The sequence below is a fragment of the Corylus avellana genome, chromosome 4, assembly GCF_965113065.1.
Source record: "Corylus avellana chromosome 4, dhCorAvel1.hap1.2, whole genome shotgun sequence".
Classification (NCBI taxonomy): Eukaryota; Viridiplantae; Streptophyta; class Magnoliopsida; order Fagales; family Betulaceae; genus Corylus; species Corylus avellana.
The window spans coordinates 23,686,412-23,712,232 of record NC_142493.1 but is presented as its reverse complement, the minus strand read 5'-3'; the positions used below and the strand labels follow the sequence as shown (position 1 = coordinate 23,712,232).

At 36.3% G+C, this 25,821-nt stretch overlaps 3 protein-coding genes across 3 annotated transcripts; 2 read left to right on the top strand and 1 right to left on the bottom strand.

The window, feature by feature from the left end:
* Nucleotides 1–5,395: 5,395 nt before the first annotated feature.
* LOC132177585 (Leucine-rich repeat protein kinase family protein) lies at nt 5,396–16,111 on the bottom strand. The gene is made up of 11 exons (XM_059589960.2): nt 15,350–16,111; nt 13,520–13,784; nt 12,070–12,229; nt 11,166–11,928; nt 10,634–11,060; nt 10,371–10,552; nt 9,786–9,945; nt 9,166–9,393; nt 8,727–9,077; nt 6,483–6,584; nt 5,396–6,123 (listed from the first exon to the last, which is right to left on the bottom strand). The coding sequence occupies exons 1-11, from the start codon at nt 15,859–15,861 to the stop codon at nt 5,887–5,889; spliced, it is 3,387 nt and encodes a 1,128-aa protein (XP_059445943.2). The 5' UTR covers nt 15,862–16,111; the 3' UTR covers nt 5,396–5,886.
* Nucleotides 16,112–19,955: 3,844 nt separating this feature from the next.
* On the top strand, nt 19,956–20,528 carry LOC132178249 (uncharacterized). The gene has a single exon (XM_059590698.2). The coding sequence runs from the start codon at nt 19,956–19,958 to the stop codon at nt 20,526–20,528; it is 573 nt and encodes a 190-aa protein (XP_059446681.2).
* A 1,511-nt stretch (nt 20,529–22,039) lies between these two features.
* Nucleotides 22,040–25,522, top strand: DMC1 (DNA repair (Rad51) family protein). Its single transcript, XM_059590697.2, has 14 exons — nt 22,040–22,189; nt 22,278–22,360; nt 22,949–23,040; nt 23,130–23,201; nt 23,342–23,380; nt 23,568–23,625; nt 23,723–23,768; nt 23,863–23,908; nt 24,370–24,431; nt 24,550–24,616; nt 24,713–24,805; nt 24,894–24,962; nt 25,069–25,147; nt 25,332–25,522. The coding sequence occupies exons 1-14, from the start codon at nt 22,173–22,175 to the stop codon at nt 25,520–25,522; spliced, it is 1,014 nt and encodes a 337-aa protein (XP_059446680.1). The 5' UTR covers nt 22,040–22,172.
* The last annotated feature ends 299 nt before the right edge of the window (nt 25,523–25,821 follow it).

Here is a 25,821-nt window from a genome sequence, read left to right as displayed (position 1 = left end):
GGACTACCGAACGTTCGATGAAAACCCTAGAACCATTAGTAGGGGGGGAGAATTAGTTGATATGAAAAAAGCTTTATTTTGACTCCATGCAACTTGGATTAATTGGATCCAATAGTGTATCACTACTTCCTCTTTCTCATTCTTGCTAAATGGGACTCCTTATGAAAAGTTTTATTGTACTTATGGTTTAAGGCAATGAGATCATCTTTCTCCTTTCTTGTTCATTTTAGAGTCGCAGATCTTGTCTAGACTGATTATGAGAGAGGAACTGTGATGCTCCGAATATCTATAATACAAAAAAAAATGTATTTATCCTTATTAGTCACTTTGATCAAACACCAGCTATTTAAAATAAGCTTAAATCATTTTCAGTAAATATCAAAAATATCAATTTTAATTTATCTTTTGAACAAACAATCAATCATGGACAACTGGACGTTCGATGCAACCCTGGCCTTGAACATTCGCCTTAGGGCCATCGAACGTTTGATGGAAACCCTAGAACCATTAGTACAATAGTACATCGAATACTCGGGAATAGTATACCTGATAAGCGCCGAATGTTGCACATTCAAGCCCCTTAATTTGCATATGTTAATTCCTTAGCGTTGCTATTTGTTTGATTTTGTTTTGTTTTAATGTTTCAGGTCTCATTTGACAAACCATTGGAAATTGAGCTGAAAATGACAACAAATTGAGCATTCTGGATCTAGGATCGATCGCAGCACCCCTGGGATCGAGCGCACCTGCGCTCGATCGTCTGCGGCCAAGGATCGAGCGCATGCCTGCGCTTGCGCACATATCAGCTAGGCTCGAGCGTACACGTGCGTACAGTGTACGACAAGAATCCTTTTCCAGCTTGGGCTTAGTTTTCAGTCTCCCAATTGGACTGGGAGACTGACTTCCGATTTTCTAAGAATTTCTAATGTTTTAGGGTTTTTCAAATCCCTATAAATAGGGCTCTAAACATTGTAAACAGAGACATCGCTTCCTAGAGTTAGAAATCAAAAAATTGTTTTTGGAGCTTAGAAGATCATGAGGGCTAAACCCCTTTGTGGGGTGTTGATGTAACTCTATCCAAGCACAATTGTTTGATTGTATTTAATTTTTAGATTTTCAATTTATGCATGTTGATTGTATAAGTATGAGGATTGCTACAATTGATTTCTGTTCCTCATATTAAATGCAATTGTTCTTAAATTTCAAAATCAATATTTGTGAAATTCTTCTTTTGTCTTAGAAAGTATTTTACTTTTATTGAAATCAAATCATTCTTATTTTTTATGATTATGAGGATGATGATTATACAATGGGTTTAATTGACACATGATCAATAGGATTTGATAGGCCATGCCTAGGGAAGACGGATTGTACTACACCCTAGTTTAGTGTAATTTAGGTAGACAATCCCTGCCAACCGAAGATGGGTTACACTTATTCATTGATTATATGTATCCTATTAAAGAATTTGATAATTTATACCTAGGAAAGACGGGTCGTACCGCATCTTAGTGGTTAGGTGGACGATCCGTGCCAACTGAAGATAGATTATGCTTATTCTTTAATAAGGTAATTTCTTGTTTATTTATAACATGCATAAAATGAATTTCTGTGATTAATTATGATTAGTCATTGTTGTGCGAATAGAGGTGAAGTCAATACTCTACACTCTCTCTCTCATATATTTAATCTCTTTTATTTTCATGCATTTTACTTTTAAAGAAAATCAAATCAATTCTCTTTTTAATTAAGTTAATTTTAATCTTTTGAATTTTGATAATAAAACCCTTGTAGTCCTTGAGGTTCGACACCCTCTCTATAGCCGTATCCTACAAAGATTCGTCTTATTGCGAGTGATTATTTTTATAATTGATATTTTTGGTCACAAAAATATCACATCAATACCGAATGTTCGATCATGTCTGAAAAGCAAATTTAACCTATTAGCCACCTCTTCCAGCCTTTTCCACCCACCCATCCCCCATGCTGCACCACCACCCAATTCTTGAGAGAGAAAGGATTGATTTTTGGGTTAAAAACCATCATCTCCAAGTTAAGTCTTGAACCTCAACTCATTTTCATGTTGTTTATATTCTGCCCACATGATTTGACATGCTTTATACAAGTTCTAAACATGATTTAATAGTTTGATGGAATTTTCTTCTTAAAAGTAAGTAGTTTTCAAATGAATCATCAACGTGTCAAAGGTAGTACGGTCGGCATACTTGGTTTGAGTATGATATGTATTAAGTAGGAGTTTTAGAGTTTTGAATGCATTATGGACCTATGGTGAACCCGTGGCTGAGCGAAGGTGGTGTGGCTTTGCGAAAGGTAGTACGGTCGGCATTTCTCTCCAATGGTGAGACGCAGTGGTGTGCGGCCGTGGAATCTAGTGTGCCGTGCACTTTTTGCAACAATATGCAACCCTTCCAAATAAACCTTGATTGAGATTATGTTCAGGGGTTTAAAAAGTGATTTTAATACTTAAGAACTCGAATGTTGGCTTGGTAAAAAAACTCTTAGAAAACGCTGTTTTACTAAAAAAAACACAAAAAACCCAAAACTACCATGTGGAAGCTAAAAAATGAGACTTTTTTTTTTTGAAAAAAAAAAAAAAAAAAAAAAAACTTTTAGACTTTTCTTATAGATAAAAACTCTATTTCTCGATGCAAATTCTAAACAGACTCTTAGTATAATTTGAACTATATTACATTTGTAATCTTGATAGAAATATTCATAAACATAAAACTATCATCTCATCTCATGGGTTGGTAACACATGAGAACCAATGTAATTTTGGAGATAAAATTTGGTAAGTATAGCATTAATCTTCTTTGGGGTAAATGAAAACACATCTCCTTCCTTGTGACTAGATATAATTATAAATAACCTTCTCTCTAACTGATCTTTTGAAAACTGTAAGTGATCAACAGCGTGCGAGCCGCCGGAGTGATTGAGATATAGTGGCTAGTACTGGGAATAAGTTCATAGGGCTGCCTCTAATTCCAGCCCAACCTATATATAGTACAAGCTAGCTAAGCAGCTCTCGTAGCTTCAATTTTCTTTTGAGGGAGCTATAAGCTCCTAATTCATACATATTACAAGATTGCTGTGGAGTCAGGGCCGGCTTAACATATTTTGGGGTCTTAGGCAAAACTTTAAAATTAGGCCTAAATTTTTTATTTTTTTTTAAAGTAACAAATTTTTTTTTTTTTTTTTTAAAGTAACATATATATAAAAATTCTTCTACTCGCTTTTTGAGATGCAAAATTTCTGATTAAATTTTTATATTCAAGATTTTTTAATGTCTTTTTTTCAATTGATAATATGGCTAATCCATTTAATCTCTCTTGTGACATTGTTGATCTTGCCCTCCATGGCATGGCGACCTAAGTGGCTCTTCATCATGGGCCACATGGCTTACTGTATAGTACGTAGGTGTCGCACGCTTGCCATGCCACTGTGGTCCAATCGCTGCGCATAGGCGTGCGATATATCGTGCATTAGCTGTTCAGTTTTTTTGTAGCTACTTTGCACACTAATACACAAAAGGAGAAGAAATGGTGGGGAGGGGGGAAAAAGGAAGGATCCACTGCACCTATGATGTTGATCAGCTACAATCCTGTTCCATTATTACTACCTAAAGCTAATAAAGCACACTCTCGATCTCTTTAGGTTTTTTGTTTGCCGAAGGAGCGGGATGATGTTAATTATGTCATTTGCTCAGAGAGTCAGAGCCCAGCTGGTTAAAACTGCAGAAAATGCAAATGGAATTTTTGGTTTGACTTTGGTTCTTATAAAACAAACAATTACTCTCCAAGTGATGATGTTAATGTCATTTGCATAAAACAGCAAACACATGATGCCACGATGATGGGGTAAAACACGCGCGTAACCACCCCACATGAGAGTTTCACAAGGCTTTGGGGCTGGCATGTCTTTTTCACCACAGAGAGAGAGAGAGAGAGAGAGAGAGAGAGAGAGAGAAGGCTATATAGACACTAGTAGTGGTAGGTCACTGTCCTCAAAATTATTTTTAAAGTTGTTGGAAATGTATTAAGGCGACTTAAGAAGACCAGAAAGAACGCCTATCATTTCTATCATCTATGCTCTTTATGTGCTAACTCTGAACGGATAAATGTTATTATAATTATTACAGGCAAGTATAATAGTTATAGTTATTTGTCCATTTTGGCTGAGGAAAAGGAAGGCTATATATATAGGCTATAGGTGGATAATTATTAAGAACTCTGGTCCCTGTTTCATAATGTCAGAGTTTGGAGGCAAGTAGAAGCAGTAGAACTAGAGTGGTCCCATTATACTCCATTGCACTGCTGCTAGCACTGTGTGCTATGAGGAGGCAAATATTTTTACTCTCTTTCTCTCTCTCTCCAACAGCACATTACATGGTCACATAAAAGGCAACAAACCACAAGGCAGTGGGCAGTAGTGGGAGAATAAAGCAGCTGAACCCCGCAATAATTCAACTAATTAAGTCGGGTAACTGTGTTTCATGCAAGTCATTGTCCATTTTATGCTGCTCCCTCCTCTTTCTTTTTCTCTCTCTCAGAATTGTTTATGTCTGGGAGGAAAAGTTCACCGCCTTTTTTTTATTATTTTCTTTTTGGTAGAGGAGGGTTAATAATTAACACACCTGCTGCTGCTGCTGCATGTGGCATCACACCAAGTCAAAGCACAACGCAAGTTGAGTCACTTTTAAACCAAGTTTAAGAATACCCCATGTTGCTTCTGCTTCTTTTCATGACTGAAGTTGACTAGCCAATGTTCCTAGAAAAGTGGAAAAAATAAATAAATAAAAAATTAACCTCCATTTGTCCTTAAAAATGAATTTATTCTACTAATGTCAGGCAGGAAAAACTGGTTCATGAAATCTTTGACGGATCCTAGAGCATTATTATAGCAACGTTTTCCAAAATGGTTTTGGACCCTCAAACAATACGTTTAAAAAAGAAAAAGAAAAAACTTTCTCTAATTAATTATTGATTATGCTGTTCTCCGCTGATCGACATTTTAAGTTGAGTAATGATAAATGTCACTCTTTCAGTAATAATTTTAGAAACCATATTACTTTTAGGTAGACTCAAATTATTGATCAGGTCACCAAACGCCATAGATAGTCCAAAGAGAATTCCGATTCGATCATTTCCATAATAGGTAGATGAGAGCTCCAAGGTGCAGCGCTCAAGCACTTCACCATAAGTTAAAAACATCAGAAGCTCAAAAAGAAAGAATCAACTGAACATGAACATGAATGTTTGATCAAATTACTGAAAGTTTGGATAATACTTATAACATAAATTCAGCAATAGATTCAAAGCTTTCAAAAACACACAGGTGCCCAAATATCCATGTAATCAAACGCTTAGTCCAAAACTGACAAATCAAAAATGGGGATGCTTCTATAATTTAGTGAGGTCTACTTACATATGGGACAGTTCCAATGACGGCTAAGAATTGCACGACTCAAGAACAGAACTACCAACAGAATTTACAGCTCTCAATCAGATTACATGTTACTGGCCCAAAAAGGAAAAGAAAAAAAAAAAAAAAACAACAACAACAACAAAAAGAAAGAATTCAGGTTACAGATGCTAAATCTAACCCTGGACGCTGCTGGTAGAGAAACATAAATTACTGTGGGTGCTAAAACCTTTTTTTGATAAGTAATGGGTGCTAAAACCTAACCAGTAAAACTACAATTATTCTTTGGACAAACCATAATCGTTCCTGTATGAATTGCATTACTCATTGGGTTTTGGCAGTGGAGAAGCACAGAAGTGACTATAACAATAAGGTATCCTACTGCTACAAAACTTAGTAAGTTGAAGGAGATTATCACCCACGGCCATCCCACTCCCGCTCCTATCATTCGGAACTGGTAAGATTGCTTGTACGTAGACGCAACATTTCATATAGGTCATCAGCTGTGGGGCGGTTTTTTGGACTTTCCTCAGTACAACGACGGAATAAATCAACAAGGAATCTCAATGTTTCTAATTCGGCCTCTGATCCCACTAGCTCAGCACCAGATTGAGCCATTGCAGGCTCACTGAATGACCCAAATGCCTCCAGCTCGTCTGTCAATGATGGTCGCTTGCCAATCTGTTTAAATCAGAGACAACAAACTGATTACATTAGAGGGTAGAAACCTAGTTAAGACCTAGTAAAACGCACATCAACACAAATGTATGATCAATGCCTGCGGTTCACTTCTGTTGAGTGAAACAGTATCAGCAAATATAAATTAGGCATTTCAATTACAGAAAATTATGATTCTTTTGGAGCAACATTCATTAATACAAACCAATATTGAACCAAATCAGCCTACTAGCAAAACATATCTCACAATTCTGCACCTCTACAACTCTGGGCTCACCAGATCTTCGACTATTCAAAGTTTTCAGTCTACTACCTCTTATTTTATTTTTGAGAGAGAGAGAGAGAGAGAGAGAGAGCTCTACCTGAATAAGGTCATGCATTTGTAGTTCTGATAACCCAAGATAGGGGATTCCAAGAGTCAACAATTCTAAAAGCAGGCAGCCAAATGACCAAATATCAACTTCCTGTAACCAGATAAAATAGAAAAAACTTTATGATCAAAATAACCAAAAAACACATCAGATGAGGGATAAGAAGTAGAAAGTAAATATGAGTTTGAACATATATCATCATGAATTTTGTAGTAAACTACACAATTGGTAAGACCCCAGACTAAAATGCTTGCAGCAAGGCCCTGTTTGTCTTTCAACGGTTACCCTTCAGCAATAAAGTACTCATAAGACCAGAACCACACTGATCGTATTCCACTGGATGATGTTTATCTGATACCCTTTAATTAGTGATGAATGCGTAACAACAGCCATTTAATTTCGTTTGACATCCAAACATGCCAATTATCATCATGCATTTTGCACTAGTAAGCTACATAATTGGTAAGATCCCAGACTACAAAGCTTGTAGTAAGGCCCTGTTTGTCTTTCAATGTTTGCCTTCAGCAATAAAGTACTGACACTGATCATGTTCCATTGGATAACCATACTTGGGATGCGTTTGACATTGTGATTTCAATGACAAAAAGTAAGATTTTAAACCAAATTGCAGAAAAATAATTATTTGAAATTGCGTTTTTTTAAAATTTGCAATTTAAAAACGTAGAATATCTGTGTTTTTTAAAAAGGATATGTTTTTTTTGAAAATGCACAATTTTGAAGGCTAAACTGAGATTTTAAAAGCTAAATTGCGATTTTTCCAAACGCTTAATTGCGTTATTAAAAATTATGTTTTCCAATCGTATATTCTAAAATCGTTATTTTTAAATCGCACTTTTTGAAATCGCAAATCCAAACGGACCCTTAATATACTAGAAATCTCCTAATATCTTGATACATGCACAACACATGCTAACACTCTTCCTAACACTCTTCATCTCCTTTATGTGTTTAGTGTACAAAAACATGAATAAGAGAATTTTAATTGGGTAGATGCTTGCAGTTATACAAAAATAGACTATGCTACTTAATTTAAGTTTAAGTTGGATGTATTTACTTTAATTATGACATGCGAACCTCACACTAAAAAATGGCATTTTTTTCTATATCATATAAAAAAAATGAGAAACCTACAGTCAGTTCTACCCTTACATATTAGCATAGATGACAATTTAGATTTCATTTAAAGCAGATCTTGCATCTACCTCCTATTCTTGAGAAAATATTACGCATTGCCTAATCAGGTTAGCATAGCACTCTTTCCAAAAAAATAGAAGACACATTAACTTCTAAAAATTGATCAAAATATTTCTCACTCCGCCTCCAAGTGTAATCCATCCAAGAGAAGAAAATCAGTAGTTTTCTAGGTCTGACATTTCTTCCCCGTGCATCTCAATGATATCGCATTGCATACACCCCCTCCCAATCCCCACCCCCCCCCCCGCCCCCCTCTTTCCCCGACAAAATAAAAAATGAGAAATGCTAGGCTTACAAAATATTTTATAAAAAAAAACATAAGGCACACCTACGTACACAGGCAGTATACAGCCGGGACACCGGGACACCTAACAAGAACAAGGGAAATAAAGACCCAAAGAACCCAACACCAGAACCCACCCAAGACAACCCCACAAAACACCAAAAGCCCTAAAACCCGAAACCCACAGAACACTCGCTGCTAAAACACCTAATAAATATTTATTATTTAAAATAAATAAATAAAACTCCCACTTGTAAGGTTGCTTTACTCTGCCTTATTCTACAGAAAATTTTGACCAACCAAATGCAAGACTTCCACCAGCATATAATCAAAACTCAACAAAAATATAATGTGAGACATCAAAACCCATATTTTATTTCACATTTGCTATGACTTTTTCTCCCTCCACATCACTCACGTAACTATATAATTATATATGGATAATTCCTTTTCTTTTTCATGGCATTCAAACTTCAATCCTACATAAATTTTACCTTTCCTTCAACAAGCCCTTAGCAAGCTCATGGAATTAATGAGTTGCAGACAATTTCTGAAACAAAATGGACAAACAGTTGTGCCCCAGCTAAGATATAAAGCCATTAAAATGTGTTTATGCATATCATAATACTGCTTGTCATGGAAATGGATAAGAAAAATGAGAATTAACCATTAAGATCAGATGCTGTGAACCACTTAAATGAAGGTTCTAAGTAAAACTGATTGGAGAAAAACCTTACCAGTCCATATGTTTTACATTTGTGCATTGCCTGCAGAACCTCTGGAGCCATCCAACGGGGTGTCCCAACACAAATATCAGGAGAGGGTACTCCAAAATGAGCAATACAGCATGTATGCAAGAAAGAACGAAGAGGCACTGCTCTATCAAAATCACAGAGCTTCACAACAGGCATTCCATCAGCTCTCTTCCTATCCAAATCAATCAAAATATTTTCACTTTTTATGTCACGATGAATAATGTGTTTAGAATGTAGCTCTGCCAAGGCACAGGCAACATCTCTTGCGATGCACAATGCCAACTTCACCGGGACATGCTTTTCACCAGCTTTTGATAGCTTCTCTAAATAACTCTGTTGCATAAAGGGTAGGACACCCATTAAGAATGAATAAAAGCTGAGCAAGCAAAAGGCAACCTCGCTAAACTACACCAAAATTTACCTTTAAAGATCCCCCTTCTATGTACTCCAAGAATATTGCAGACTTTAGCACACGACACTCTGGATTTCCATCCACTGAAGGAACCCACTCGGAAGATATTTGATGCCCATACATTTCTACTATGCAGGAGTGTCTCAAAGCTCCTAAAATCCTTATTTCCCCTAAACAACTGTACTCAAACTTTCTCGATTCATCCACTGAACTTGAACACACTTCCAACCTACGTGCCTGCAACATCCAACAAGATACCCATACTAAGCACTTAGATTGAAATGGTTTACAATCCAGAGAATTGATCGTGATAAACAAATATGAACAAATGAAGCAAAAACTTAATCAGCTACTATCTTATTAAAACGAGAAAAATATAGCATTCAAACAACAAAAAATAAACGTTAATAAATTGTTTACTGAAGCATAATAGTCTACATGCAGAAAAGGTAGGGTTTAAAACATTGATAATATACATATATCAAATAATACTAAAAACCAATTGAAGTTTTAGAAGATTCATCACAAGTATTAACAGCAACAACTGAATACAATATTGCAGAAAAACGGTGACCACATTTTCCAGTCAGTTATAATGTAAGTGTGGCAAGACTTTCCAAGGTACAAACCTTTGCAACAGCCTTAACGGATCCAAACTTGCACTGAATGAGAGAACTAGAAGATGCCTTATCGATTTCGTCACAATTAGACATAAAGGGAAAGGAACAATCAGCACCTAATTGGCTTTCACTTGAAAGAGGAACTTGGATCCGCCTGAGAGGAATGTATCTGTTACAAGAAGCATATCCATCAGAATAAACAGAAATTACACACAAACCTCAAGCAAAACAATATATTAGTTTCAGAAACATTCTTGTTGATACTAGAGTTACTCATGTCTCCTAAAAAAAAAAAAAAAAAAAAAAAGTGTTACTCATGTCAACAAAGGGCACATAATTAAATGGTGTCTTCTTTTCAAAAGGAATAGCAAGTATTATGGTGAACTGGGCACCACACTTGTTGTGGAACAGACTCAAGTTGAGAAGCCACAGTAATCAGGCCTGACCCAAGCTTTTAGCAAGCTACTTTATAGCATACCATGCTAAGCTCAAGCCAAGTTTGAACATGGCCCAAATTCTCCTAGACAAGCCAGAGTTCAAGTACTAAGCTTGGTTTGGCATGGTTTTCCCTACACATCTATGTAAGGTGCTGACCTGCAAAAATATTCTGGGTCTGTCTCATCTCTTATATCATGTGGACGACATGCATCAACGACCATGCGAACCCATGAATCACCCCTCTTGATGGGAACAATATTCCATGCATGCGGCAAGAAATCCAGGTAACCCCTGACAAGCTCACAAGGTACAGGAGGCTCCATCCGATCGCATAAGAACTGGTGAAAGTGAAATTTCATTAGATCATAAATAATGACTAATAAATAAATCTCAAACCATAAATGCAGTAAAAGAATCACCTTCATAAGCAGTGCTCTATGTCTGCACACACCAAAATGCAGAGCCCCTATAGGAACTATGATGGAATTTCGTCTTGCTTTAATAGAACGGATGGATTTCTCACAGAGATCAGAAAGTATAATATCTTCAACAGTGTCCACTACAGCTTTGGTGGTTGTATCAACATTGTCACTGTTTCCAGTTGAGCAGGTGCAAACAAAAGGCTTCTGATAGTTCGAGCCAGATACAGCTTTCCGTGTCCTTTCAACAATAGCACCTCTGTCACTACCTCCAAAATGATCTGATACAAAAAGAGCAAGCAATGATGCAATCTGCAAGACATCAACAGCAGGATCCCTATTTCTGGTTAAACCATTTAATTGCTTCAAACTAGACACCAATGCTTGAGCTGAAAGTGTAATTGCATCTAACTCTTCATCCCTCTCCCTGAAGATCAAAACAAACAATCTCAGTCATTTACATCAGTGAACCATTATTATGTACCCAGAAACCAAAAAGGTGCAACAAAAATCTATATCAACATAAAATGACCTGTCCAAAAGAATGACTTCACGAGAATCAAGATGCAAGTTTTTATCGTAATTATTCAATGACATGAAGGGCCTGTCACGCCCTGCATCATAGAAACCATCTGGTAGACGATCCTCAATGCCACAAATCGAGATATTGTTGTACTTGCAAGACAAATTTGAGCAATCATCAGCTGGTTTCCGAGACTTGCATGGTTTAGGATTATCAAGATCCCTATCATAATGCCTCTTTGACTTGGACACACTTTTCAATGTTTCTACTGATGAACCTTCATCTTCCTGGCCAGCTCCATTCAGTGCGGAGGCCAGAGATACATGACACTCACAACATTCATTTTCACCCCTTTTTCTTATAGTAGCAGAGTCAAGGTCAACACATGAGCAATTTTCTACATGAAATCCATTTTTCAAACCAATTTCATTATCCTCTGCACCATCAAGCAAATTTTCACTTTCGACTTCTCCAGAAACAGTTAGTTTATTATCATCATTATCCACACCTACAATGTCTGAAGCAACTTCTACATAAGTTTCAGAGGCAAGGAGATCTAAGTCACTGCATTTGACATTTTCATCCGCTTTCAAAGTTAACACCTTGTCACAATCTACACCTTTCCACTTTCTGCTGTTGTTCAAACGTTCTTGACGAGCTTTCTGCTGCAAATAATACTGACGTTTCCACCGCTTGCCTGACCTACGAGCTGCGAAACACCGATTGTTTGATGATGACACAGTCAATGGAGTAGATGAGGTATGCCGAGAACCTGCATCAGTTATAAACATGAAGGTGGTTTCACATATATGTACAGAATCAAATACAATACAAAGTATATTTAGATTAAGAAAAAAAAGAAAAGAAAGCAGTATCCAAAAATATATAAATAGAACTGGACCTGCAGCCTCACCATTACAAGAAAGGCTTCCATCATTTTCCATGGCAGTTTCATACACATCCATTTCAACTGAAGAACTGATGAAATCGTCATTGGATGCATCTCTACCATTTCCTTCCAAATTGCAGCATATCCATGAAGGTATTTGACAACAACTGAGAAGCTTATTGTACTTGATAGATAAAGAAGAATCAGGACACGATGAACATGTTAGGCTTTTGACATTGATATGGAATAAGAATAAGAATAAAAGTTTAAAAACAAGTCTAAAGATAAAATGGAACTATATCTAAATTTCATCAACAGCGAACTTTATGCATGTACATATGTAACACACGGATATTAAGAACATGTTCGTAAATGCCAGTAACTGAAATGATAACGTTAAAATAAATGAGTGAAAATGTTAAACCACTGGTTATCCCAAATGCTTAATCTTATAGGAATGTGTAGCTCATTCATTGGAGAAAAACAAAACAATTATTTAAGAGACATGTAATGAGTACCAATGAATGAGCTACACATCAGTTTAGTAAGCCTTTGTTAATAAAAGAGTTAGTACCCCTAATATTTCTCTTTAATTATTATTCTACCACTTCCTCTCACGTGTGGGCTATAACTCTTCCTCAACAAGTGAGACTCAACTCGTAGAATATTTAACTGTATGGAAGGTAAATTATTAAGTTACCAATTGAACTCCCGACCACTCTCTAATACAATGTTATGTCACAAGTTATTCCAAATGCTAGAAAAGTGTGAATTTAATCATTTAATTATTATTCTAACAGAAAATACTAAAAAAATAAAATAAAGAATGAAGTCATCCTCTTAAAAGTAAGAATGACTCCTAGGCCGATCATTGCCGGGAAAGTCAAAATGGCATAGTGCAAAGAGATAAAGAACAACTTAAAATAAAATGGGTGAAAAGTAAAGGACATGTTGAATAAAAAGACAATAGAGAGCATATGATTTTGGATAGAATAGAATGACCAAAAAGCATGCATATGGGGCAAACCAGATTAGTTGATCAGATCCACAGAGTTGACCAAGTGAAACAAAAAAAAAAATTCCAGAAGAGATGAAAGGCATGCATCCACTCAAACCAAATAAAGTAGAAACAGAAATGATCAATCAAAATGAATGAAAAGCTAAGTTGAAAAGGAGTACATGATGGCAAATGATTTGACTACTGCAAATTGCAACTTATTGAAGGATTCAAGTTGCCAGAGAAAAGTTAGGATATGGCCTCTCTTGATAGAGTAGCAATAACATTTTTTTTTTGGGCAAACAACTAATACTGTACAACAAACAAGAAACTTAATTGCAATGAACAACAACTGGTAAAGAAATATGCCATTAAGCGCCTTTGAAACTAGGTCAACAGAAAGTGTTAAAAACAATAAAGTTAAAATAGAACCACTTGATGCATTATTGGCCCTAGTTAACAATTATAGATAAGTACCTGTATATTTAAATTTTGAAGGGTACGCATTGAGCCAAGTTCAAGAGACCCTAATGATGTCAGCCTATTATTTGAGAGGTCCAAGTTCTCCAACCTTTGCAGAGAGGACAAACCAGGAGGGAGTTCCACCAATTTATTATTAGCAACTTTTAACGATATCAAGGCATTCAAATAAGTTATTTCAGTTGGCAAACTCTTCATCTTATTGAATGAAAGATCTAGATACTCCAAATTATGTAAGCAGCCAATTTCTGGAGGAAGGTATCTGCACGAAAAAAGGTCACCACCATTCAGTTGGTTAAGAACTGGTAAAAAGTGATGACAGAAAAACTATTTCTCTATTCGTTACTGAACTGATAACAACAATGGTTGCCGAGTACTCAAGGCCTTAACTACTTGGAGAAATACTAAATGTAACTTAAGGGTTTCATCTGATAAAATGTAACTTAATCACAAGGTTTATGGTTATCAGGGAAAAAAAAAAAAGATTTATCCCACAGTTACAGCAGAATACCATCATTATCAAGGCCCAACAATCTTCGAAACTGTGCTAATGGTGGTCAAAGATAAGGTACTAGTTTCAGTGCCACCAAAACTTGAACTTATAGTGACTATGGCAATCCTCCATTTCTTGAAACTATACAAATCTCTTGAAGTCTTCAAAATTCCATATTTCTTTAATTTAAACCAAAAAAAAAATGACTATTCTTTGAAGCTATAAAGGGATCTGCAGCAAGGTTTTTCCCCGTGGCTTCAATGCATGTTCTGTACAATTTTAAATCTCTCTTTTCTTTGATAATTTCTTTGGCATTATTTCTTGGCAGTTGCATATCATAGCAGTTCATGTAAAAGTGAAAAAATGGCTACCACATAACCCAAACCATAATATGCATTCACAACTCCACACAGCTATAAGCAATCCAAGTAGCTCAGGCTTTGCCATTATAGAGCTCATTCAATGTGACTTCAGTAACCTAGGCATCAATGATCAACCCATTTACAAGTTTGATGTTAAATGGCCTATCTAAATTAATGACAGGACCAACATTATCCCTTTAACAAAACGGCCTTCTAATATCAGGTCCCTTCTTGGATGATGTCGATATCAAATGGAAAAATAAATTACAAGAAAACAAGAAGAATGCTAAAATATTTGCAAGTACTTACCAAAATGTACTTATGTATTTGTAAATTTCAGCATTCTCTTTTTTATTGTCAAATACAACTTACACCTCCGTATGGGATTGAACATGTGAAGTCACGCTGGACACTTAAAGTTTGTTTAGGGGGCAAGGAGATCCCAATTGAAAAAGAACATTGGCAACTTTATTTTTCTCTAGTCATTGTCCACCTAGAGGCCTCCAGTTGAAAGATATCATCTTGTACAATGCAGAAAATATTCTTGTTGTATACAATACAAAATATGTATAATACCGGAAAATCAACTTTATTGTTATGTCCTCGCCTAATCATAATTAAAATAAGTTCACATTCTCAGCTCCAAACATATGCCCTACCACACACTAATTTTTACAACTGAACCAATCCTTCATCCAAATCAATTGGGGCCAGCTATACTTCCTATTTGACAAAAAAAAAAAAAAAAGGCGCTAAAAACACCATTTAGTTCATGACTGACACATTCCAAGTATCTTTCCCAACGTCTAAACATTAGATAAAGCATAATAGCTGCCGCACAAAACAGACCCAACTATAAATACTTCAATTTAACTAAACCAAAAGCTCACGTGAACCCAAACGACCAAAGATTAAAATTTTCAACTTAACCAAAAAAGAGCATAGCTAAACACTGTAACACACACGACTTACCGAATAGAAAAATGGCAAACAGAGAGCTTGGTCAAGGACTTAAGCCCAGCGATCTCGCTCAGTATCGGGAACGCCGAAGGCCGAGGCGGCACTTTGGACAGCTCAAGCTCCTTGAGACCCTCCAGCTTACGCAGCGGCAACCCACCAAACCCCGGCGACGATATCTTCACCTGTAAGCACTCCAACCCGAGCAAATTCTCCAACTCTGATGGAAACAAATTGATCTCATTCCCAAAGAACTTAAACCTCCTCAGCCGCCCGAGACGACCCAGCGATTTGGGTATCAAATTGAACACGTTTTTGTACAAGTACAACCCCTCCACGTCGTCGTTTGAGCTCTCCAACGACGAAATTTCCAAGCTTTTCCCAGACACGTCGAGAACCGCCTCGTCCTCGACATTACTATTGCAATCGTTATCGATCAAAGCGGGTTTTGGGGGTTTTGAGGTTTCGGACTTTTCGGGGTTTTCAGCCGATTCAGGGGCATTCTGGTCCGAATTGGCGTGCTGCATTGGAGGTAAAGACGGAATTTAAAGATTAATAAATAAAGGATTCGTGGAAGAAAGGAGTCGAATTGGTGGGATTTGCAAGAAATTGGAAAGGTTTATTAAGGTAAAGATCTGTTTGGACGATAAGAAAAGTACGAACACGGAGCACGGAAAGAAAGAATAAGGGAAAATAAGAGAGAGTGAGAGAAAATAAAGGGGGTGAGAGCCAAGCGGAGCGTGAGAGAGAGGGGAGAAAGAAACCCTAAACGTAATCCCGTACAAGGTGGGAAATAAATAGGAGAAAAATGGAATTGAATTGAATTTGTTACGTTGAATATTGACGCCCGTTTCGACGCTCCCTCCTTTCCTATAGCGGAAAAGTCAAAAATAGCCTTCACTGGAGTTACTGTTACCAACTTTAATTCCATGCCGCGGGAGGACTGGAGTGGACTCAACAAAATTGATGCAGATGACGCAAGATTTTGCACGTGGACAAGTATTCAGTAGAAGATTAGCTGTCTCATTGTTCAAAATAACTTTTTAAGTATTAAAAATATTTCCTAATGTTATCTCAAACATGTTCTATAAAAATGTAATAGTAAACTTTCTTGATGATATCTCAAACATGTTCTATAATGATGTAATAGGGTCTAATTGTAATGTTGAGTCACCTTAACAAATATCCTCAAAGGCAGAAAGCGTCATAAGGTCGTTAGATCAAATACTCAAATGTTAAATTAAATGCATGTTAAGAAAATAATGGTAGCCAAGGCGTATCTTTTTTGGGATGTCTACGATGTCGTGCTCTTCTGCTGCTGCTTGCGAAATTTTTTTTTTTTTTTTTTTTCCTGACCTTCGGGTTGAGGAGGAGTAGATCGGTGTAGAGTTTATCTCTACGGCCGGCTTTTTAGTTTTTTAGTTTTTTAGTTTTTTTTTATTTGAACTACCCATATCCTAGATCTAATCTACACAAAACATATATGTTCTTTAAATGTAATTATACATGAGTTAGTGGAAGCTTTAAGTCATTTTTATGACTTTGTAACATCATAACTATTGGCTATGATTTTTCAGTATTTTATACTCTGTGTTGTAAGAGTTTTATACTCATGATATTTCATCGATGAAAGTTACAGATTTTCGTTAAAAAAATTTAAAAAAATAATAATAATAATGTAAAATTAAAATTTTAGTAAAATGCTTGAACCTTTGGTCTAAATAACCAAAAAGGTGGTCACTAAAGATTATTCATAACAGATAAGTTTTGTTTGAATGCACTACTTTAAAATAAACGTGAGTTCCATTAGACGAATTATAATGCTCTCATAATTCATGCTACTGATCATAACTTTAAAATAAAACATAAAAACAGTGAGCCAAAAAAAAAAAATCGTCAACCGTAAATTAGTTAAGTTAAATTCATTTTATTTAAAATTGGTTTTTTCATGTAATCATATAGAAACACTGTATTTTTCATTAGAATACTTAGATAGTACTTATAGTAATCATTCTTATAATAGTGAGTATTTCGTCACGATGAAGATACCGAGTGAATAACTCGCATTGTCAAGTTTACATAGATAGGTGGTAGTTGTTAATGTTATAATAAGTTTATTTAGAAGCTCTGAGTTTGTATTAAAGATAACGGATGCTGCTTAAAGATATTTTAGTATTAACTCATACCATTTTCTTTTTATTCCACTTTCCGCAATCATATACTATGATAATTTAGTATTTAGGGTAATACCACATGCTAATCATCAATTAATTATCATGGAGGCATTACTAGTAACATCCCAAGTTAATTAATAAGTTGAAAAATTTTGGGGGTGTTACATCCACACCATTAATGACGTATGTCTGTAGTGACCACCAATCAAATATTGTTGTGTCTATCACGTTATTAAACACTAGTACAAAGCTGAAAGTGAACTAAACTAGACGATACTATTGATAAAGTGTATGTATCGTACCGGAACTTGCAATCCGTAGATGGCGATCCACTCTATATTGTCTAATTATCCAAAATACAGTTATCATATGAAGTTATAATTGTTTTGACGGAAAAGTAAGGCTCATAACATCAATCATTTAGGTAATAATAATGTAGGAAACATTTCATCGGAAAATATCACATTTGCATAATTAAAGAGTTTATCTGTTCCGTAAGTATTTACTTACCTTAGTTGATCATCCTCAGCCTCAAACATCTTACTTCATGACACTACAAATCACACTCTAATAATTAGACAAAAAAACACAACTAAATACCCTAATCCTAAACGTTAGACCCTAATAAGGCATTAGAAACCTTAATCAACCCTTTCTACCACCGTCAAATGTGTAGTGTTCGATAATCGAATGTTCGGCCCCTAGTGACAACAACTAAACTAGAGCCTAGTGGTCTAACTATATAATCTTATTCTCATACAATAATCCAACACCTAATTATTACATAAATCATAAAACACATAATCTAGCATGTTTAAATTAAGCACAGTCCATCACAATCCCTGTCTTTTTTCTTAAAACCTTAAAGATGGTAGATCTTGTTTTCAAAATAGAAAACCTATTTTTTAAATTAGTCATGTATTGCATTTTGGACTACTGTACAAGAGATATCTAGATATTTTTGAACTACTGTATGAGATTAGACAACATATGTACCTTATAAATCTTTAAGCCATAATTAAGAATTTTTTAACCCTAGTTTAGATTGGGGTATTATAGCAGAGGTGTGCAGGGGTTGAACTCTCAACTCCCATCCATTTGTGGGGTGAGGTGGAGCCAGTCCTTTAAGAGGGTGGCTCCCTTTATGGGGGTGGAGGGTGACATTCATTTCCTTTATTTTTTTTTTCTTTTTTCTTTTTTCTTTTTTTTCTTTTTTAAATGCCAATTTGCATACTTTGGTAGGTTTGACGTGAACCTGGATGTATGTGGCACAACAATATAACATGTGCAATTTTTCGATTAAAGATTGGACGAAATAATTTGTGAGAGACCTATTTGTCATTCAAACAAAATTCAAGATTTTAATTATCAAAATTTTTAGAAAAACTTCACTTACTCTTCCACGAACTTTCACGCCTTTTGCAAACACTCTCCCAACGTTCAAAATCTTTTACTTTGGTGTATCGAGCTTTCGCTTTGTTTCAAATACCCCCTACTGTTAAATATTGCAGTTAAATCAAATGGTGAAATAAGTAAAAGACCCTTATACCCCTAATTTTTAAAAAAATTCTAAATGTACCCTTATTTATAAATAAAAAATTGGGGCTTCACTTTGGCTCACTGAATTTCTACCCGATTTTACAAACCCCCCTAAACTTCTAAATCTCTCATTTTTTATCCCTGAACTTTTAATTACTCTCAATTAGAACCATTCCATTAATTTTAGCAGTTAAAAATACAAAAAAGACCAAAATGTCCTTGATTTTCAGGGGTATAAACTTCATATAATGTTTAAAATCTGACAGAGTGGTCCACATTGAGAGTAATTAAAAGTTCAAGGGTCCAAAATGAGAGATTTGGAAGTTCAGGTAGGGTTTGTATAATCGAGTGGAAGTTCAGGGGGCCAAAATGCAGTTTCTCCTAAAAAATTATTATTATAATTATTATATTAAAAAAAAAAAAAAAAAAAAAAAAGTGACCCATCGTGACCCACGGTGGGTCACCTTGGTGACCCATGTTTGAAGGTCAGTGGGTCACAATACGGGTGGGTTAGATCCACCGGTGAACCCACGGGTCAAAAGTTTTTTTTAAAAAAATAATTAGTTTTTAATAAAACTAAGGGTATTTTAGGAATTTCATATCTCTCTGTTAGAATTTTCTGTTAAATCCTAATGGAAGAGAGAAAGTAGAAGAAAATAAAAGTTGGTTATACCAAAGTAAAAGATTTTGAACATTGAAAAGAGTTTACAAAATGTGCGAAAGTTTACGAGGAGATAGTAAAGTTTTTCCAAATTTAAAACAGCAACTTATAGCTCATGTTTTTACTAAAGAAGAAGTGGTGGCCATTAATGCTTTGGCACTCAGTTGACCTAATCAGGAGGATGTAATCACGTGGAGGGGAACTAAAAAGGGTATTTTTTGGGTAAAACTCTGCGTACCACATAGCCATGGAAGAGGAAAACAATAAAAAGCCAGAATGCTCTTCAAGTTCGAAGGTCAGTGGGTTGTGGGGTGAAATCTGGAAACTTGCAATTCCAAGTGTAGGAAAAAACTTCATGTGGCGAGCTTGCAATAACCTGTTGCCTACAAAGAAAAAATTGTTACACAGGAAGGTTGTTCAGGAGTCCATGTGCCCAATTTGTGGAATGGAGGAGGAAACTGTGTGCCATATTTTATGGGATTGCCCATCTGCTAGGGATGTGTGGGGAGCAAGAGGAAGTATTTTTCACAAATGTAGCATAACGGGAGTGGATTTCTCCCATCTAGCCGAAGAGATTCGTGTTATCTATGGTGTGGAAAATTTTGGGAGGTTTGTTGATTTAGCTCGTAGAATCTGGCTGCACAGAAATATTGCTGTCCATGGTGGTCGTTTTACACATTCCGACATATTAGCCCAACATATGCGGATGGAGGGTGAGGAGTACAAGCAAGCGCAATTGATCAGATCTCCAAATAGTCACGATGCAGGGTCTGGGGTATGTAATAGATGGTGTACACCTCCAGTTGGTTGTGTAAAATGATAGGACTACACGTAAGACTCATCATACAGATCAGCTGAACCCACATTATTTGGTCATGGAGATGGATAAGGAGAACCAACATGAAGATCATGAGCAATAGTAGTGTTTGCCATAGGCCATGATGTGCAACGTGGCTTGGGTAATGGGGTTAGTGTTAGTGTTAGTGTTATCTTATAATAGGAGTTAGTGAGAAGTTTACTTACTAGGATGTTATTAGAGTAATGGTACAAGTCCCTCTTATGTTACTTTTGTGTCCCGCTAAGGATGATGTGACTCTTAAAATCATCATTAAGCTTATGATTGATCATTATTGAATTTTAATCAAATGGTAATTTTAAAATTCACCTCATTTTTAGAGGGACACAAGAGTGAAAAAAGAGACTTCTAAAATTACTCGGTTATTTAGTATGGGCAGTTATGTGTTGTGCTATGAGATAGTGTGAGAGAAGTGGTAGTGGTTTAAGTAACTGCTAGTAATAAAGTATTTAAAAGGTCTTTGTATTGTGTTATGAGTATGGTGAATTTGTATTGTCTTGTGTATGTGGTTCAACTCATACCCTAAGTGGAGTATTATCATGCTCTTGTTCTGACTGGGACCCACTAGGGGTATAAGAACATATTACCTTGTTTGTGATCATGTTCTTGTTCTGACTGGAACCCACTAGAACGTATTATCTTATTTGTGTGTTTGTATTGTGGTAGAACTCCAACCATAAATAGAGATTTGTAACGTGTATTATCATTATATTGTATTAAGTATTAATTGTGTTTCTATTATCTGTTTGGGACCTATCATAAAAGCTAATTGGGACTTAGCCCTTGACAAACATTATGGGAGGATTGGTGTTGGCGTCGTAGTCAGGGATTCAAGGGGTGCTATAGTTGTGGCATGAAGTCTCACTATATATGGTTTTGTTGAGCCACTAGCAGGGGAGATAATGGCAGCATGTGTTGCAGTCAGTTTGTGTTCTTAGATGGAAGGGCATGTCATCATTTTTTAAGGAGATGCGCTTCAAGTAGTGATTGCGGTGAACTCGGAGGAGCGGAATTGGAGCCGTAATGGGCATCTTATTGATGATATAAAGATGCTTCTACAATCTATTCCGCAATGGAAATGTTGTCATGTCTCTCAAAATGCTAATAATGCAACTTACAATTTGGTGAAGGTAGCTATCCACCAAGTCATAGATCACACATGGAAAGATGTCATTCTTAACTATATCCATGATGTAATTTTAGTCGAGCAACTTGCTCCGTCCATCAATTAATATAAGTTATAACTGTATTCTAAAAAAAAAAAAAAACTTGGGATTCTTATTGGAGGTGAAACTCAACAACTTTTGAAACTTTTTTTTTTTTTTTTATTAAAAAAAAAAAAAAACAGGGCTCAGGGCGATCTAAATATTGTTAAAAGCTGACATGGCAAAACCAGGGCGGTTCAAACAAATAAAGATTGTAACAGGAGAGGCCGAAAGAGAGTCTCGTCAAAATAGTCCAAACCTGCAACCTCAACGAACTTCGTCGACTCTCGGTCAAAATTCCCGCCCATAAATTCAATTCCTCACACTCCATCTCATTTCAACTCCCTCTCTCTCCCTCACACACACTTAGAAATTCGGTTCAAGAGACTTCATCGCAACAAAGATGATTGCGACTCTCAAGTAGGTTATTGAGCCGTACACTTCTTCATCCATTTCGTTTCTATTTGTTGATCGTCACTTTGATTTGCTGTTTCTGATGTTTGCTCAGAGCCGAAGATCAGAATCAATTACAGCTCGTCGAACGCGAAGAAATCGACGACGAGGAAGACCTGTTCGAAGCGATCGACAAATGTATGATGTGCAGTTTTCGCTTAGGCTCTTCGATTCTCGGTTTTCCATGTGACTTTGTATTGATTTCATGTTTTTTTACTTGAAATTCAATTTGTTCAATAGATCTGAATCATTTTCTCAACTTCTGTGAAATTTTGACGATCTCGTGCTCGAGTTCGCTATGTTTGCATGTTGATGCTTAGAGTCGAATTTTATTTTGCTCTGTTTTGGTATTGATTCTCAATAACGAGGTTGTTTCATCTTGTTGATCGCTCCTACTAGTATGGTTTCGATTTCGAATGGATTTTGTTTCATTTTGTGACAATCCATAAGTACGATTGAGTATTACTTCGTATTTGATACCTGAATTTCAATTTCTGCGGGAACCAAGTTTACTTGCTTTCTATTTTGAGGAAATTATGTGTCATTTTCACTATATTCACCTAGAAGCTTGCTTCCTTATTTGAATATTTGGAAGTTTCACCGTTTGTTTTCATATCAGATATTAATTCCTTAGCATATTTCACCTAATTGACGAAAAATTGAGTTCCCTATTGGCATATGTCCTCCTCATTAATTTCTATTCATAATCAATGCATTTTTCTGCAGTGACTGCTCAGGGAATCAATGCGGGAGACGTGAAGAAGCTTCAAGATGCAGGCATCTACACCTGCAATGGCTTAATGATGCATACAAGGAAGGTATAAATGTTTAATTTTCGGTCAAAATCCTTTAAGCTGCGAAGGTTTTGCGTGCCGTTTGGTTACCATGATCTGCATCCAATTTGCAGCACTTGACAGGGATCAGAGGCTTATCCGAGGCCAAAGTCGAAAAGATCTGTGAAGCTGCTGAGAAGCTTGTGGTTAGCGTTCAGATAATCCATTATCTCCACGATGGTTTTTTTGAGTTTATTTTTGTCTTGGAGCGCAACAGTTTGAACTTTCATGTAGTTTAGCTTTGGCTTCAGTGATTTTGACATTGGAACTTTGTTTCTTTTTTTAGAATTGTGGGTATATCACTGGAAGTGACGCTCTCCTCAGAGTAAGTCGAAGTTTCTTTTTGATTTTGAATTGGAATTAGTTCCACAAGATCTTAGCAGTTCTGATCGAACGACTTTCTCTCTCTCATATTTCATTTGCCTCGTAATTAAAGTTGCGTTTCCAAAAGCTGTTACGTTCAGTTACATTTGACAGTGATCCTAAAATCTGATCCTGGCTTTCGTTTATAGAGAAAGTCGGTGATCCGCATTACAACTGGAAGCCAAGCCCTTGATGAACTCTTAGGCGGTAATTTTTTGCACTGAGATGTCCCTTCGCTGTGTATCTGATTGTTCATATGAGTAAAAATTTTGCTGTAATTGATTTATGTGTAAAATTTGAAAAGGTGGGATTGAAACTCTGGCGATTACAGAAGCTTTTGGGGAATTTCGGTGATGTCACATTTTCCTTCCACAGTGTTGAAACTTGAAATTACTCATTTGCCTTCACGCAACATTTGAATTTCTAATTTGTCTCCTTTTTCAGGTCGGGGAAAACACAGCTTGCACATACTCTTTGCGTTTCTACCCAGGTTCCTTTCCTAACTAGCGTGTACTCTTTATCATTCTGAATGTAATGGGTGTACTACGTAGTGGAAGATGGTTTAGCTTGTCCAATTGAATTGTGTGTTCCTTGTCTTTCTGGCGTTATTTCAAGCATATTCCATTAGAAATCAGTATCCGTGGGACATACAGCAGAGAGATTTGGAAATGGCACTTGCATACGTGTGTGTTCTGGAAAAAAAAATGTTCGTAATGTTTTGCAGATTGAACCATGACAAGTATGAGCGAAGAGAACATTTGTGCTCCCGCAGCTGGTCAATCAAAAGTCAGCTATCGTAGTTTTTTTGTTTTGTTTTTTTTTTTTTTTTTTGAGTGTGGCGCTGGCCTTAAAACTCGCATGCAATAATGACAAGCTTGATTCAATAATCACAAGATATACCATAAGCTCTGCTTATTGTGCATCCTGATGATTGGCTGATAAATTTGGCAGCTTCCTACCAACATGAAGGGAGGGAATGGAAAGGTTGCATACATTGATACTGAAGGAACTTTGTATCCTTTTGTTTGCCTTTCCTTTTAACATCTGGTTGGCATGTTTAGTTTATTTTCAAAAAGCTGTATAACCAAGTATATCATTTGGTATGTTTCCTTCTTAACTACTCACTTGTAGCCGACCTGATCGAATTGTAAGCATAGCTGAAAGATTTGGCATGGATCCAGGAGCCGTCCTCGACAATGTAAGCTTCATTTAATTTATTTTAATTTAGCACAATTGTACCAATAGCACAATCCAAATATAGCAGCTAATTATGCATTTTCTGTGAATGTGTAAGATCATTTATGCTCGTGCATACACGTACGAGCATCAGTACAATCTGCTTCTTGGCCTGGCTGCAAAGATGTCTGAAGAACCATTTAGACTATTGGTGAGTCTTTACTGAAAGAACTAACCTTGTTGCCGATATTATGAGGCTTGGAGGGTTGATGTTTGCATGAATTCATCATATATTTCAGATCGTGGATTCAGTGATTGCTCTCTTTCGAGTGGATTTCACAGGACGAGGAGAACTAGCAGAGCGCCAGGTTAAAACTTCATAAATTTCTTATAATGATTATAATCTTTAGAAATTTTGGTCCATCTCTTTTTGTGCCATTTCTCTTTAGTGACATGGGCCAGTTGCTTTTGCAGCAAAAACTGGCACAGATGCTCTCCCGATTAATAAAAATAGCTGAGGAATTTAATGTTGCAGTCTACATGACTAATCAAGGTAATCCCTGACCAGTTTGAGAGACCATTTGTATGCTCGTTTGTTTCTAATTATTCCCAAAAAATTGTGCTGAATCATTAGCGAGCAATATCAATTTGTAATCCAATCATTGTTGCTCGAGCCAATATGGCATGACGTACTAGAGGTTTATTGCTAAACTATATCATTGGATTGTTGGTTGCAGTTATAGCTGACCCCGGTGGTGGAGTATTCATATCAGATCCAAAGAAACCTGCGGGAGGGCATGTGCTTGCCCACGCGGCCACAATAAGACTGATGTTCAGGAAAGGCAAAGGTGAACAGCGTGTCTGCAAGGTGTTTGATGCACCAAATCTGCCCGAGGGAGAAGCAATATCCTTCCCACTTGAGTTATAATTTTACAGCTTAATTTTCTGATTGCCTAAAAATCATCTTTTAAGAATTAACCCTACAATTCTCACCATTCTGTTCACAAGAGAGTCAAACCAAGTCCAAAATCATCCAATAAAAAGTACCATCAAGGTCACTGATCCTAAATCAAACCCGCCACTCAGCATGCATAAATTCTATCTTCCAAAACATTTGTTTAAAAATACTTTTCACTGTTGACAAGTTTATCTTGACAAAAGCACGTATTTCAGATAACACCAGGGGGCATTGCAGACGCAAAGGACTAAGCTCAAGGCATTACATTT